This window comes from Mizuhopecten yessoensis, unplaced genomic scaffold, assembly GCF_002113885.1.
Source record: "Mizuhopecten yessoensis strain PY_sf001 unplaced genomic scaffold, ASM211388v2 scaffold9737, whole genome shotgun sequence".
In the NCBI taxonomy this organism is placed as follows: Eukaryota; Metazoa; Mollusca; class Bivalvia; order Pectinida; family Pectinidae; genus Mizuhopecten; species Mizuhopecten yessoensis.
In genome coordinates this window covers 311,214-328,841 of record NW_018408197.1, presented here as the reverse complement: position 1 = coordinate 328,841, position 17,628 = coordinate 311,214, and the positions used below count along the sequence as shown (strand labels likewise).

General features: G+C 40.8%; 1 protein-coding gene across 2 annotated transcripts in view; it reads right to left on the bottom strand.

Moving 5' to 3' along the window:
• LOC110458743 (kalirin-like) overlaps positions 1-17,628 on the bottom strand; it is a 237,422-nt gene that overhangs the window by 31,856 nt on the left and 187,938 nt on the right. For both annotated transcript variants that reach the window (XM_021510631.1, XM_021510630.1), the window contains 13 exons: positions 17,471-17,551; positions 16,239-16,354; positions 15,248-15,314; positions 11,288-11,397; positions 10,795-10,864; positions 8,196-8,285; positions 7,185-7,277; positions 6,452-6,580; positions 5,614-5,649; positions 5,062-5,220; positions 3,608-3,788; positions 3,046-3,091; positions 654-1,083 (listed from right to left, as the gene is read on the bottom strand). In XM_021510631.1, the coding sequence (XP_021366306.1) occupies positions 654-1,083; positions 3,046-3,091; positions 3,608-3,788; positions 5,062-5,220; positions 5,614-5,649; positions 6,452-6,580; positions 7,185-7,277; positions 8,196-8,285; positions 10,795-10,864; positions 11,288-11,397; positions 15,248-15,314; positions 16,239-16,354; positions 17,471-17,551 (1,608 nt within the window). The remainder of the gene's footprint in view (positions 1-653; positions 1,084-3,045; positions 3,092-3,607; positions 3,789-5,061; positions 5,221-5,613; positions 5,650-6,451; positions 6,581-7,184; positions 7,278-8,195; positions 8,286-10,794; positions 10,865-11,287; positions 11,398-15,247; positions 15,315-16,238; positions 16,355-17,470; positions 17,552-17,628) is intronic.

The window sequence follows — 17,628 nt, the reverse complement described above, 5'->3', positions numbered from 1 at the left end:
ATTCCGGACAAAACACATATTATTAAGTTTTAATTTCAACTACAGTAGGCATCCACTCATCCAAGAGAACGTAGGAACTAGTGACACACAAGTGGGAGGTCAAAGGGTATTTTAGGATCCGGCAACTGTTACAACGATCCTTGACTACAACGCAGTGGTGAAATTATGAAGGATGCACTATACTGTACGATGCAGTCAATATGCATGAGAAAAAATATCGTCTTGGCCGACACATTTTTTCTCCCTCTCTCCTCTCTCTACTTCAAATAACACAGTACACGTAGCGGATTGGTGTTCATGAAGACATGAATTCTATCGGTAAACTTTGAGCCAAGTACAGCTTTGTAACAGGTATGCTAATTGATACACTGTAAGACCATGGTATGTTAACCGAGTATTGTTTCTGTCCATTACAGTTTTTCTACCAAACACGGTCCTACACTGAGAACGGCTTTCTGTACCGGGCAGGGTTTCTCAACCCGGCGCGGTTTCTGTTCAGTGTTTGTTCAGAGTACGATTTCCGTAGTGAGTACAATTTCCGCAGTGAGTAGGAACCTCTAGAACGGAGAAGACTACTGGATTACATGGACAGCAGCACACATATACGGGGGCATTCAACGATATCATGATGCTGGAGAGTTTTGTGAACTTACCATACTGCTATCACCTTCCCCCGCTGATACTCCATCACTGGGGCCCCCAAGGGGGGGTAACTCCCGAGAATTAGTCCTATTGTAAACAACATCCGGGCTACTACCAACATCTGTCCTTGTGCCCATAGGAGTGTCACTCTTTGATTTCTTTGTAATAAAATGTTTAGGTTTAGGCGAGGCCTCCCTCATGGGGGGCCCCTGTGGGTTACTATCCTGATCACAGTTAGCGGGGGATATCGGAGACTCATCTGTCGGCCCCGGGACCGAGCGACAACGTGAGTACTTCTGAGGATCCGACATCTGGTTTTTAATTTGGCCACTAGGTGGCGTCTGAGAGCGGGAGTTGTCTCCCTTTGAAGTTGGTTGAGGTTGGGACTGCATCTTCCTGAGGTGGGGCTCTCTTTGAGGATTACTAAGATCTGGTGCAAATCTACAAAGAAGAGAATCAACAATAGAATTATTGAAAATATCCTCCAAAATACTTGTCTACAGATTGCTAATGCACAGAATTACTAGAATTTGTGACTGACCTACTCAAATGTTGTGACTGCCCTACTCAAGTGTTTTGACTGCCCTATTCAAGTGTTGTGTCTGCCCTACTCAAGTGTTGTACCCTTCATACTCAAATGTTGTGACTGCCCTACTCAAGTGTTGTGACTGACCTACTCAAGTGTTGTGACTGCCCTACTCAAGTGTTGTACCCGTCATACTCAAATGTTGTGAATGACCTACTCAAATGTTGTGACTGACCTACTCAAGTGTTTTGACTGCCCTACTCAAGTGTTGTAACTGCCCTACTCAAGTGTTGTAACTGCCCTACTCCAGTGTTGTACCCGTCATACTCAAATGTTGTGACTGCCCTACTCAAATGTTGTGACTGCCCTATTCAAGTGTTGTAACTGCCCTCCTCAAGTGTTGTGATTGACCTACTCAAGTGTTATGACCGACCTACTCAAATGTTGTGACTCCCCTACTCAAGTGTTGTGACTGGCCTACTTAAATGTTGTGACTGCCCTACTCAAGTGTTGTGACTGACCTACTCAAGTGTTATGACTGACCTACTCAAATGTTGTGACTGCCCTACTCAAGTGTTATGACTGACCTACTCAAATGTTGTGACTGACCTACTCAAGTGTTGTGACTGCCCTACTTAAATGTTGTGACTGCCCTACTCAAGTGTTGTGACTGCCCTACTCAAGTGTTGTGACTGACCTACTCAAGTGTTATGACTGACCTACTCAAATGTTGTGACTGCCCTACTCAAGTGTTGTGACTGACCTACTGGAGTGTTGTGACTGACCTACTAGAGTGTTGAAACTGCCCTACCCAAGTTTTGTACTTGTCCTACTCAAGTGTTGTACCCTTCATACTCAAATGTTGTGACTGCCCTACTCAAGTGTTGTGACTGCCCTACTCAAGTGTTGTACCCTTCATACTCAAATGTTCTGACTGCCCTACTCAAGTGTTGTAACTGCCCTACTCAAGTGTTGTGACTGCCCTACTCAAGTGTTGTAACTGCCCTACTCAAGTGTTGTGACTGCCCTATTCAAGTGTTATGACTGACCTACTCAAGTGTTGTAACTGCCCTACTCAAGTGTTGTGACTGCCCTACTCAAGTGTTGTGACTGACCTACTCAAATGTTCTGACTGTCCTACTCAAGTGTTGTACCCGTCATACTCAAATGTTGTGACTGCCCTCCTCAAGTGTTGTACCCGTCATACTCAAATGTTGTGACTGACCTACTCAAATGTTGTGACTGACCTACTCAAGTGTTGTGACTGCCCTATTTAATGTTGTAACTGACCTACTCAAGTGTTGTGACTGCCCTATTTAATGTTGTGACTGCCCTACTCAAATGTTGTACCTGTCATACTCAAGTGTTGTGACTGCCCTACTCAAGTGTTGTACCTGTCATACTCAAGTGTTGTGACTGCCCTACTCAAATGTTGTACCTGTCATACTCAAATGTTGTGACTGCCCTACTCAAATATTGTGACTGACCTACTCAAATGTTGTGACTGACCTATTCAAATGTTGTACCTGTCATACTCAAATGTTGTGACTGCCCTACTCAAATATTGTGACTGACCTACTCAAATGTTGACTGACCTATTCAAATGTTGTACCTGTCATACTCAAATGTTGTGACTGCCCTACTCAAGTGTTGTACCCGTCATACTCAAATGTTGTGACTGCCCAACTCAAATGTTGTGACTGCCCTACTCAAGTGGTTTGCTTGCAATCATAAAGAAAGATTTCTGCAGTAGATTCAAGAAAGCCATTTCTTGTACCAAGCAATGACGAATTTTGTCAGCAATAGACAAGTTTTATTTTGAGTGTTTTGCTGACAGGAAAAAAATACTCCAACTGATCGTTGATACAAGTACTTACAACTCTTTGGTGATATCTTCCTGGTACGCAGTAGGGTTAGCCAAGCCTACAATCAGTATACAGATATTGTTTTAACATCTTCCTGGTACACCGTAGGGTTAGCCATACAATCCATAATAGATTTAAATATAGATTACTGTATATAAGGCACAAACAAATAGGACAATATTTCAAATCATCAATGTGGTGTAAAATTTCATGATATACCATGTATTCATTTCTGCAAGGGGAGATGTTTCTGAATTGAAACAGTTGAAACAATATTATGTCATTCACATAAATATATTCAAAGAAACCTCAAAATGTTATTGTAGAACTCCAAATGGTTAATAACTGCTTCGTGAAAGAGACTTCACCACAACTTTAAACTTTACCCATCGACAGTATTTGGTCGACTTAGAGGTCACTGTTTGACCCCTGGTGTGCTCGAAAGTGTGGTTTGGCGCTCTCTTACTTCCACAAGTTATGTCAGATATCTAATAAGCACATTCTTGATATAATGGCTATTGTTTGTACATGAAGGATGTCAACGTTGTTCTTTACAAAAAGAAAATATACATACGATCACCAAAGATTTTCTGGAGCTGCAAACTGGCCGAGATGTTCCGTATCCATGTTTGTTTGATATCCAAGGTGGGTGCCTGTAGTATGAACTGAGTCGTAGAGCCTGGTGCTCGGTTAATTAGCATAAATCTGAGTGGCTCTCCTGGCTCTATTTCCTCCTTCAGGGCCATCTTATTTACCTGTAAACAGTTCTCATAGTTACAGTATAGCCAAGATTGTAATCAGTTACCATTGTTACAGCACAGCTAGGATTGTAAACAGTTCTCATAGTTACAGCACAGCTAGGATTGTAAACAATAACCATAGTTACAGCACAGCTAGGATTGTAAACAGTTCTCATAGTTACAGTATAGCCAAGATTGTAATCAGTAACCATAGTTACAGTACAGCTAGGATTGTAAACAGTAACCTTAGTTACAGTACAGCTAGATTGTAAACAGTTCTCATAGTTACAGCACAGCTAGGTTTGTAAACAGTCACCATAGTTTCAGTACAGCCAAGATTGTACACAGCAACCATAGTAACAGTACAGCCAAGATTATACACAGCAATCATAGTTACAGTACAGCCAAGATTGTACACAGTAACCATAGTTACAGTACAGCCAAGATTGTACACAGCAACCATAGTTGCAGTACAGCCAAGATTGTACACAGTAACCATAGTTACAGTACAGCCAAGATTGTACACAGCAACCATAGTTACAGTACAGCCAAGACTGTAAATAGTCATTATTGTTACAGTACAGCAAAAACTGTAAACAGTTACCAAAGTAACAGGATAGCTAAGATTTTTAGCAGTCACCATAGTCACAGATTTAACAGCATAGCCCGGACTGTTCACTGTAATAGCACAGCTGGACTGTACACAGTTACCATGGTTACGTCATAATTATCAAAATGGCAGCCATATTGGATTTCTGATAGACACGAAAAATAACAACACTTTGTTAAGACCATGAGTCGATTATTCCTACCAAGTTTCAGTTTAATAGGCCCAGTAAAACTTGACTTTAAGTTTGAAATAGTTTTTCAATTGGCCGGCCCTGGCGGCCATATTAGATTTCTGATCGACCCAAAAATAACAACACTTTGTCAGGACCAATGCGTCGATCATTCATACCAAGTGTCAGTTAAATCGGCCCAGTAGAACTAGACTTTAAGTTTGTTATAATTTTTCAAAATGGCTACAGTGGCGGCCATATTAGATTTCAATGAAATCCCTTTGACAGTATTTCAGCTTAAGTTGAAAATGTAAAATGTTAACAGACGACGGACGACGAAGGAGCTAAAGCTCAGGTGACCTAAAAGTACTTCTGTCCAGGATGAGTAAAATTTCTTTAAAATAAACATCTTAAAGCAAACACGTGACAGGATGTCAATGATGTTTGGAAACCTTCTCTATACTTATCAATTGTGAACAGAAACAAGCTTCTGATTCCCAGTGACTTACATTGAGATAGTTTTTGTACACATAGCTAGGGTTGGATAACGTGCCACGTCTTCGCTCTGTCATTTCACTAAATATCACGCTCTGTTCAAACAAGAACAGTCGTCGTTCCTTGAACTTAGGCTGGCCACTACCTTGGACCTCTGCTACCAATAATGTGTCCTGCAACCAAGGGAGACAATCAGTTGTAAAGTACAGCAAATCACTAGTAAGGAGAAGAGGCAACAAATGGTAAGGGGAGACAATCAGTTGTAAAGGTTATGAGTTGTCAGGGGATACAATCAAACATAACAGGAGACATCAGTTGGAAAGGTTATGAGTTGTCAGGGGATACAATCAAACATAACAGGAGACATCAGTTGCTAAGTGTAACAATCTGCTCTCAAGGGAGATAATCATATGTCCTCAAGAGAATCTCTTGTGGGTTTGTATTTTTGAAAGATATCTTAATCATTATCAGGATATATACCTAGAATTTAAGACATCAGTTTCATTGGTCAGTCATTGTACATATCCAGCCTACATTTAAATAAGTAGGTTCAAAAGTGTTCTTACCTGCAGAAGTAGTTTTCCTTGAGCAGTTATTTTACCCTGAAGCAGAAAATAGGAATCATTATGCCCGATAAACACAAAGTATACACACATAAATTGAATATTTTCAATAAAGCCTTTAAATTGAATAACCATATCTTATATCAAACCCCTGCATGCGCGAAATATATAATTTATTTCTTCAAACCATGTACTTTCCTAACTTACATTAAACTCCTGTTAGTGCTCCACTTAAATTAAACTTCTGGAGGTGCCCCACTTTATATGAAACCCCTGTACATGCCCCTCATATAATTGAAACGTCAAACCCTGCAGGTGCCCCAGGCCACTTACATAAAACCCCTGTAGGTGCTCCACTTACATAAAACCCCTGTAGGTGCCCCACTTAAATTAAACCCCTGTACGTGCCCCACTTACATAAAACCCCTGTAGTAACCCAAGGCCACGTACAATAAACCTCTGTAGGTGTCCCAGGCCACCTACAGTAAACCCCTGTAGGTGTCCCAGGCCACGTACAGTAAACCCCTGTAGGTGTACCAGGCCACGTACAATAAACCTCTGTAGGTGTCCGCGGCCACGTACAGTAAACCCCTGTAGGTGTACCAGGCCACGTACAGTAAACCCCTGTAGGTGTCCGCGGCCACGTACAGTAAACCCCTGTAGGTGTCCCAGGCCACGTACAGTAAACCCCTGTAGGTGTCCCAGGCCACGTACAGTAAACCCCTGTAGGTGTCCCAGGCCACGTACAGTAAACCCCTGAAGGTGTCCGCGGCCACGTACAGTAAAGCCCTGTAGGTGCCCCAGGCCACTTACAGTTAACCTCTGAAGGTGCCCCACTTACATTAAACCCCTGCAGGCGGCCCACTTGCATCATATCGTTGGCCTCCTTGGGTACGTTACACATGACGACCAGCGCGTCTTGCAATGATTTTGTATCCTGACCAATTCTGTCCGTGTGTTTTTGTATATCCTGTAAACAAGATAAATAACATATAGACTTTTAAATACTTTGTTTACCTTCAGTATTAACGACTTACCAAGGTTTGACAGTATTTACATGTAACAAGTTTTTGTAACATCTAGGCAAGACGGTAGCGGCATTATTAGTAACCACTGGCTTACCCATACATATGCTGACTTTTGAACACGTGAAAGGGAGATTTGCGTTTTGAAAAAGAGAGAATAGATTTGAAGTTGGGAGATTTTTTCACAGCCTAACTGGGTAATGTCATTACATAAATAGTTATCAATTTCTACCAAATTTATAGGAAAAAGAACACTGCACATGTTTTTAAATTCCTTATCAAACAATCACAAACTCAGCAGAAGAACGGGGAAGCTTTGCAATAGTTACAGGATATTATGAAAAACTGTCACTCAAAATTGTGAAAACTTTCTTAGTGAAAAATTTCAAAATTGATGTAGGGTGTATGAAAATAAGAAGTCGAAAGTGAAATAAATCTGACAAATTAGGAAAAAGACATAACTTGGAAAGGCTTTGATTAAACATGAACTAAAAGTGATGATTTTGAATATTTTTAAAAAAGGACAACTTTAAGAGTATGTTGTCTCACCTTGAGCAAGAGTTGATATTTCATGATTCTCTGAACAGGTTTGATCAGGAGGTCGGGCAGCTGTAGACGATGACCTAACCTCATACGCATTTCCTGGTCAAACAAAAAACAACAATTAGGATACAATGTTTACGAAACATTTTACAACAGATTTTATTAAGACGTGGAAAGATCCATCGCAAAGCAGGGAATAAGAGGACGTTTAATGAAAGTATTTCCACAACATTTTAAATAAGATATTCACAAGAATCGTTTTGTTTTACGAATTGTAAGAATATGGTACAATCTTCCAGAAAATGTGGTAAATGTGTAAATACTTTTTAAAACAGACTGGATAAGCATTGGGAGGACCGGGAACTCCTATTTAATTATAGATCTGAGATACGTTAATGATCCAAGTAACATCACATTCACCTATAGTTCAATATTTCTATGGTATTATTTTGTAGACGATCTTAATAGATCCGGCATCGGTAAATAAACTTAACTTATGATACAAATATAATGTTTCAAAAAATAAATAAATTGAAACGTCATATCTAGAAATTTGAACCACGAAAAATTTCTTTAAATGACCATAATGAAAATCATCAATTTTGATTCCTCTCCGTGTGAGTTATTTCCCTTTGTGTGCTCAGGATAGTGTTTGTATGAAAGCTATATAACCAATTATTTGTACAGCAAGAACATTTTGAACCAAACAGAACAAAACCAATTTCTAACCAATGGTGTGAGGTGTGAACCCCAAAGCCTCGTTATTTGTAGAAATCAGATATTACTCACATTTAGTAATCGTCAATTGCACATTTTTATTTTATATATCAATCACACACTGTGTTTTTGTAATTTAGAAAATCATTACAAATGATCACTTTCACAGTGTGACGAATGTACAAACATTTGTATACCTATTGGACTGTTCTGGTGAAACATACATCTACAGGAAAACGTATCATAGGTTATCAAAGCTTCAGATAGGGTCCTGACGGGGAAGTTCGGCAATCAACTCACCTCAAAATAGTCATCCAGATGCTCCGCTACGATGTAGTCCGACTTCGGCTTATTCTCACAGTATTTAACATACATCCTTAACTTACGCTCCTGAAATTTATAAATTTTTCAATTAGATTTAAAAAACCTGTCTCATACCTTAATCAAAGACATCTACATTTGCAATCTGGAATAACGAAGAAACACATTCATTATTCAAATTACATACACATTTCTTCATACTTGCCAACTCTCCCTATTTTGGAGGGAGACTCTACAAATTTAGCATTTTCAACCAGTAAATTTGCTACACTGTTGGTATTTTATAAAATTTGACGCTTTCATCTAAAAGAACAGCTCAAAAGATGCCCTTTCTTTTTTTCCCTAGTGTGTACACTCACAAGTTTTATTTATCCATGTAATTCTGAGCATGCATAATCTCCCAAAAGAAATTTCAAAAAGTTGGCAAGTGTGCTGCCATATAAGAGGCTCATGGGACCTGTAATGTCCATCTAGTTTTCTAGCTGACCTGTGAACATTACCATGACAACATAGACAGGACCATAAGAATTCCCATACAACATTCAACAGTATATATATATACAGCTAGGGTCAGTTAGAATCTCAGCTTAGTCTTTACTCACAAGTCTACCACTAAGTGTAGTATATATATATATACAGCTAGGGTCAGATAGAATCTCAGCTTAGTCTATACTCACAAGACTACCACTAAGTGGAGTATATATATATACAGCTAGAGTCAGTTAGAATCTCAGCTTAGTCTATACACACAAGTCTACCACTAAGTGGAGTATAAATATATACAGCTAGGGTCAGTTAGAATATCAGCTTAGTCTATACTCACAAGTCTACCCCTAAGTGGAGTATATATATATATACAGCTAGGGACAGTTAGAATCTCAGCTTAGTCTATACTCACAAGACTACCACTAAGTGGAGTATATATATATACAGCTAGGGTCAGTTGAATCTCAGCTTAGTCTATACTCACAAGTCTCACACTAAGTGGAGTATATATATATACAGCTAGGGTTAGTTAGAATATCAGCTTAGTCTATACTCACAAGTCTACCACACAGTGGAGTATATATATATATATATATACAGCTAGGGTCAGATAGAATCTCAGCTTAGTCTATACTCACAAGCCTACCACTAAGTGGAGTATATATATATATATAGAGCTAGGGTCAGTTAGAATCTCAGCTTATTCTATACTCACAAGTCTACCACTAAGTGGAGTATATATATATACAGCTAGAGTCAGTTAGAATCTCAGCTTAGTCTATTCTCACAAGTCTACCACTAAGTGGAGTATATATATATACAGCTAGAGTCAGTTAGAATCTCAGCTTAGTCTATGCTCACAAGTCTACCACTAAGTGGAGTATATATATATACAGCTAGGGTCAGTTGAATCTCAGCTTAGTCTATACTCACAAGACTACCACTAAGTGGAGTATATATATATATATACAGCTAGGGTGAGTTAGAATCTCAGCTTAGTCTATACTCTCAAGTCTACCACTAAGTGGAGTATATATATACAGCTAGGGTCAGTTAGTATCTCAGCTTAGTCTATACTCACAAGTCTACCCCTAAGTGGAGTATATATATATATACAGCTAGGGACAGTTAGAATCTCAGCTTAGTCTATACACACAAGTCTACCACTAAGTGGAGTATATATATATACAGCTAGGGTTAGTTAGAATCTCAGCTTAGTCTATACTCACAAGCCTACCACTAAGTGGAGTATATATATATATACAGCTAGGGGCAGTTAGAATCTCAGCTTAGTCTATACACACAAGTCTACCACTAAGTGGAGTATAAATATATACAGCTAGGGTCAGTTAGAATCTCAGCTCAGTCTATACTCACAAGTCTACCACTAACTGGAGTATATATATATACAGCTAGGGTCAGTTGAATCTCAGCTTAGTCTATACTCACAAGACTACCACTAAGTGGAGTATATATATATATATACAGCTAGGGTCAGTTAGAACCTCAGCTTAGTCTATACTCACAAGTCTCACACTAAGTGGAGTATATATATATACAGCTAGAGTCAGTTAGAATCTCAGCTTAGTCTATTCTCACAAGTCTACCACTAAGTGGAGTATATATATATATATACAGCTAGGGTCAGATAGAATCTCAGCTTAGTCTATACTCACAAGTCTACCCCTAAGTGGAGTATATATATATATACAGCTAGGGACAGTTAGAATCTCAGCTTAGTCTATACTCTCAAGTCTACCACTAAGTGGAGTATATATATACAGCTAGGGTCAGTTAGTATCTCAGCTTAGTCTATACTCACAAGTCTACCGCTAAGTGGAGTATATATATATACAGCTAGGGTCAGTTGAATCTCAGCTTAGTCTATACTCACAAGTCTACCGCTAAGTGGAGTATATATATATACAGCTAGAGTCAGTTAGAATCTCAGCTTAGTCTATACTCACAAGTCTACCACTAACTGGAGTATACAGTCTTAAGCATTCAGATGAATGTCGATCCTTTCCAGGAAGGAAGAAACATAAAACGAGATTCCATTTATGTTATATGTATGCAAAGGGAGATAACTCACCTGTGTAGAAAATATTGAGCCTAGTCGTTCTGGTTCTTCTACACATTTTTCTAGGGCTGGTTGAAAGGTTCTGCTCCGTGAAAATTAAATGAAGTTGAATAAGCATTTTATGTATCAATGAAAACAAAAAAGTTCATTTCAACGGAATAAATGTATATAGAAATTCACAGACTCTTGTCTTTTTATCAAAATAATTTCAATCTTCATATTCAATATATACATTTTTTACCTTAATGCCACAAGAAATGGCATGTTTTTAATTGAATAAAAAATTTAACTTCAAAATGAAAGTCTGGTTGTGGCTTTTTATTTTTTTGCAGCACTATTGTTAAAAACAATTTTTTCATTAATGTACGTAAAACAGTATGTAAAGATCAATTTGAGATTTAAGACCTAAAATCTAGCTATGAATGGACACAAACATAACAAATATTTTCAAATACAAATTCTGTTCTATCCAATCAGATGTGAATATTGAGGTCATGTGACTTACAGTCTGTGAAAGTCGTAGATCTGCCCAATGTTGCCGAATACGACATCACTGATACCCTTCATACTCTCTGGAATAGTGTTTTCATTCTCGCTCATATAAGCCTGGTAACCCTGACAACACAAAAGGTCAAATGTTGATGTTTAATTTTAGGAAAAGTGAACCTTGACAAATACACCGCTGACCACTATTTCATAGAACATACTCCGAAATACCTAATGTATGTCTCCTACTGCTTAGCATTATCTGGTTTTCATTTTCAAATCAATCTTCCATAAAATAAACAATAAACTAGGGTCACCTTGGTAAGACCCTTAATTAATTCCAGGTCTGAGACAATTCCTAGGTAAGACCCTTACTCCCAGGTCTAAGACAATGCCTAGGGAAGACCCTTTCTCCCAGGTATGAGACAATGCCTAGGTAAGACCCTAAATCCCAGGTCTAAGACAATGCCTAGGTAAGACCCTAACTCTCAGGTCTGAGACAATGCCTAGGTAAGACCCTTACTCCCAGGTCTGAGACAATGCTTAGGTAATACCCTAACTTCCAGGTCTGAGACAATGCCTAGGTAAGACCCTTACTCCCAGGTCTGAGACAATGCCTAGGTAATACCCTAACTCCCAGGTCTGACAATGCCTAGGTAAGACCCTTACTCCCAGGTCTAAGACAATGCCTAGGTAATACCCTAACTCCCAGGTCTGAGACAATGCCTAGGTAAGACCCTAACTCCCAGGTCTGAGACAATGCCTAGGTAAGACCCTTACTCCCAGGTCTAAGACAATGCCTAGGTAATACCCTAACTCCCAGGTCTGAGACAATGCCTAGGTAAGACCCTAACTCCCAGGTCTGAGACAATGCCTAGGTAAGACCCTTACTCCCAGGTCTAAGACAATGCCTAGGTAATACCCTAACTCCCAGGTCTGAGACAATGCCTAGGTAAGACCCTAACTCCCAGGTCTGAGACAATGCCTAGGTAAGACCCTTACTCCCAGGTCTAAGACAATGCCTAGGTAATACCCTAACTCCCAGGTCTGAGACAATGCCTAGGTAAGACCCTAACTCCCAGGTCTGAGACAATACCTAGGTAAGACCCTAACTCCCAGGTCTGAGACAATGCCTAGGTAAGACCCTTACTCCCAGGTCTAAGATAATGCCTAGGTAATACCCTAACTCCCAGGTCTGAGACAATGCCTAGGTAAGACCCTAACTCCCAGGTCTGAGACAATGCCTAGGTAAGACCCTTACTCCCAGGTCTAAGACAATGCCTAGGTAATACCCTAACTCCCAGGTCTGAGACAATGCCTAGGTAAGACCCTAACTCCCAGGTCTGAGACAATGCCTAGGTAAGACCCTTACTCCCAGGTCTAAGACAATGCCTAGGTAATACCCTAACTCCCAGGTCTGAGACAATGCCTAGGTAAGACCCTAACTCCCAGGTCTGAGACAATGCCTAGGTAAGACCCTTACTCCCAGGTCTAAGACAATGCCTAGGTAATACCCTAACTCCCAGGTCTGAGACAATGCCTAGGTAAGACCCTAACTCCCAGGTCTGAGACAATGCCTAGGTAAGACCCTTACTCCCAGGTCTGAGACAATGCCTAGGTAAGACCCTAACTCCCAGGTCTGAGACAATGCCTAGGTAAGACCCTTACTCCCAGGTCTAAGACAATGCCTAGGTAATACCCTAACTCCCAGGTCTGAGACAATGCCTAGGTAAGACCCTAACTCCCAGGTCTGAGACAATGCCTAGGTAAGACCCTTACTCCCAGGTCTAAGACAATGCCTAGGTAATACCCTAACTCCCAGGTCTGAGACAATGCCTAGGTAAGACCCTAACTCCCAGGTCTGAGACAATGCCTAGGTAAGACCCTTACTCCCAGGTCTAAGACAATGCCTAGGTAATACCCTAACTCCCAGGTCTGAGACAATGCCTAGGTAAGACCCTAACTCCCAGGTCTGAGACAATGCCTAGGTAAGACCCTTACTCCCAGGTCTAAGACAATGCCTAGGTAATACCCTAACTCCCAGGTCTGAGACAATGCCTAGGTAAGACCCTAACTCCCAGGTCTGAGACAATGCCTAGGTAAGACCCTTACTCCCAGGTCTAAGACAATGCCTAGGTAATACCCTAACTCCCAGGTCTGAGACAATGCCTAGGTAAGACCCTAACTCCCAGGTCTGAGACAATGCCTAGGTAAGACCCTTACTCCCAGGTCTGAGACAATGCCTAGGTAATACCCTAACTCCCAGGTCTGAGACAATGCCTAGGTAAGACCCTTACTCCCAGGTCTGAGACAATGCCTAGGTAAGACCCTTACTCGAAGGTTTAAGACAATGCCTAGGTAATACCCTAACTCCCAGGTCTAAGACAATACCTAGGTAAGACCCTATCTCCCATGTCTGAGACAATGCCTAGGTAAGACCCTTCCTCCCAGGTCTGAGACAATGTCCAGGTAAGACCCTAACTCCCAGGTCTAAGACAATACCTAGGTGAGACCCTAACTCCCAGGTCTGAGACAATGCCTAGATAAGACCCTTACTCCCAGGTCTGAGACAATGCCTAGGTAATACCCTAACTCCCAGGTCTAAGATAATGCCTAGGTAATACCCTAACTCCCAGGTTTGAGACAATGCCTAGGTAAGACCCTAACTCCAAGGTCTGAGACAATGCCGAGGTAAGACCCTTACTCCCAGGTCTGAGACAATGCCTACGTAAGACCCTTACTCGAAGGTTTAAGACAATGCCTAGGTAATACCCTAACTCCCAGGTTTGAGACAATGCCTAGGTAAGACACTTACTCCCAGGTCTGAGACAATGCCTAGGTAAGTCCCTTACCCCCAGGTTTGAGACAATGCCTAGGTAAGACACTTACTCCCAGGTCTGAGACAATGCCTAGGTACGACCCTTACTCCCAGGTCTGAGACAATGTCCAGGTAAGACCCTAACTCCCAGGTCTAAGACAATACCTAGGTGAGACCCTAACTCCCAGGTCTGAGACAATGCCTAGATAAGACCCTTACTCCCAGGTCTGAGACAATGCCTAGGTAAGACCCTTACTCCCAGGTCTGAGACAATGTTTAGGTAATACCCTAACTCCCAGGTTTGAGACAATGCCTAGGTAAGACCCTTACTCCCAGGTGTAAGACAGTGCCTAGGTAAGACACTGACTCACAGGACTAAGACAATACCTAGGTGAGACCCTTACTCCCAGGTCTAAGACCAGGTCTAAGACAATACCTAGGTGAGACCCTTACTCCCAGGTGTAAGACAGTGCCTAGGTAAGACACTGACTCACAGGACTAAGACAATACCTAGGTGAGACCCTAACTCCCAGGGCTAAGACAATACCTAGGTAAGACCCTAACTCCCAGGTTTGAGACAATGCCTAGGTAAGCCCCTTACTCCCAGGTCTAAGCCAATGCCTAGGTAAGACCCTACCTCCAAGGTCTGAGACAATGCCTTGGTAAGACCCTAGCTCCCAGGTCTAAGACATTGCCTAGGTAAGACCCTTACCCCCAGGTCTGAGACAATGTTTAGGGAATACCCTAACTCCCAGGTCGGAGACAATGCCTTGGTAAGACCCTAACTCCAAGGTCTGAGACAATGCCGAGGTAAGACCCTTACTCCCAGGTCTAAGACAATGCCTAGGTAAGACACTTACTCCCAGGTCTAAGACAATACCTAGGTAAGACCCTTACTCCCAGGTCTAAGACAATGCCAGGAAATGTATATATACAGCCTTTACCTGTATTAATGCAAGGAGCAAACCTGAGTAAGTAATTAACAGGAATGCTTGATTGAAAAAGGGTCTATAAGTAAAGCTGAATAAAAACCCAAACCAATCAGGAATGCCATAAGTGAGCCTGAATCTGAATAGTGAGACTTACTGGTAATACTGTCACACTGTTCTACACACCCTGCTGGAGATATACTCTGGCTGTAAAGCTCACGTGATGGCTTACCTCTACTAAAGATCCCAGGTCTTTGACGTAATCACGCTCCGTATCTACAAGTTCCTGTATCACAAATCTGTGTGCGAAAAAGAAATCATTTGAGTTCAATGATAATATCTTTATCAAAAACCTGAGCAAAATGGACAAAACCATAAAAAAATAATTAACACTGTAAAGACACAGCATAAAACAGCTTCTGAAGGATTGAATTTCAAGTAATAAAACTTTCTTACCATGCTGCGTTCATTTTTCATACGACTAGACATTTTGAGACATCTGTTTTATATTTGCACGGTTCATCAAGTCACTGCTATGTAAAAACAATGTTCTTACCCGGACAGTTTCGCTGACATTCTGCCAGGTTGGTCACTAGTGACGTTAGTGAAGTGAGAGTGGGATTAACAAGGGGAAGTAACTCCCACATCACTAACGTCACTAGTGACCAAGCTGGCAGAATGTCAGCGAAACTGTCTGGGTAAGAACATTGTTTTTACATAGCAGTGACTCAATAAATCTTGCAAATATACCTTACATTCCTGCTAAGTAAACCTTTTCAGTGACGTCTGTTTTAGTTAATTTTCCATCTCAAATTTGCATTGTCTGTTTATATGTATCAGGGAAACAACAAATATTTCTGAAGAAATGAAAACATCTGATTAAGATATCTTAACCATTTAAAGAAAACTTTGGTAATTTTGCAACTTGCTTGTATGGCAATATAATTAGTAATTTAATTAAAAAGATGTAAAAATGTCCAGCATAGCAGAAGGCATTACTAGACCAAAAGCTAGATGTGTATAGAGAAACATTTGTAAAATAAGGCACAATTTAACAATTTGCAAATTGCAACATGTGAGGATAACTTGATAACATTAACCTAAGTTACAACAACTCGACAGAAGAGAGTATACTCGACAGAAGAGAGTACTCGACAACTCGACAGAAGAGAGTACTCGACAGAAGAGAGTGTTTCTAGGCCTGTTTCAGTGTGTTGCCCTACGTTCGTTTCTGCAGTCCTTTTTGCTGCTGTTCCTCGCTGGGTTCTAGTGGTTGGTCATTCCCCGTCTCTGACCCTGAAGATCCCGGCTGTTCCGAGTTACAGTCCCCATTCGGGTCCTACATCAAGATCAAATCAACAAATCAACCCTAAATAATATATTTTGATAAAACTCGACAAACACAGCAACAGACATTTCTTATAAGACAATTGCAGTAATAAAACCTTCAAGATATTGATAATGAATGCCTTTTTATCAGTGATATTGTTGCTGGTGAGTGGCATAGGTGTTTCCAATCAAATATGATTTTTTTTAAATGTGGTTTTTTTTTCTATCTTACAGCATTTTACTGACCTATGATGCTACTGATTAACATAGAAAATTCATTCCACACTGGAGCTTTGTATTTTATATCTTTTGAATTTTTGGAGAAAATTGTGACTGGTAAATGGTACTTACAATGCGTTCCCGACTGGTAAATGGTACTTACAATGGGCTCCCGACTGGTAAATGGTACTTACAATAGGCTCCCGACTGGTAAATGGTACTTACAATGGGTTCCCGACTGGTAAATGGTACTTACAATGCGTTCCCGACTGGTAAATGGTACTTACAATGCGTTCCCGACTGGTAAATGGTACTTACAATGCGTTCCCGACTGGTAAATGGTACTTACAATGGGCTCCCGACTGGTAAATGGTACTTACAATGCGTTCCCGACTGGTAAATGGTACTTACAATGGGCTCCCGACTGGTAAATGGTACTTACAATGCGTTCCCGACTGGTAAATGGTACTTACAATGGGCTCCCGACTGGTAAATGGTACTTACAATGGGTTCCCGACTGGTAAATGGTACTTACAATGGGCTCCCGACTGGTAAATGGTACTTACAATGGGCTCCCGACTGGTAAATGGTACTTACAATGGGCTCCCGACTGGTAAATGGTACTTACAATGGGCTCCCGACTGGTAAATGGTACTTACAATGGGCTCCCGACTGGTAAATGGTACTTACAATGGGCTCCCGACTGGTAAATGGTACTTACAATGGGCTCCCGACTGGTAAATGGTACTTACAATGGGCTCCCGACTGGTAAATGGTACTTACAATGGGCTCCCGACTGGTAAATGGTACTTACAATGGGCTCCCGACTGGTAAATGGTACTTACAATGGGCTCCCGACTGGTAAATGGTACTTACAATGGGCTCCCGACTGGTAAATGGTACTTACAATGCGTTCCCGAACTTTCTGCTCCATTTCTGTCATCACTTCTAAAGCGGGCGGATTAGTCGGGTTCAATGAAACAGATGCCTGGAAAACAAACCAAACATAAAGATATACCACAACTTAAGTCATGGGACTATTTTTTTTCGGAACAAAAGACCAAT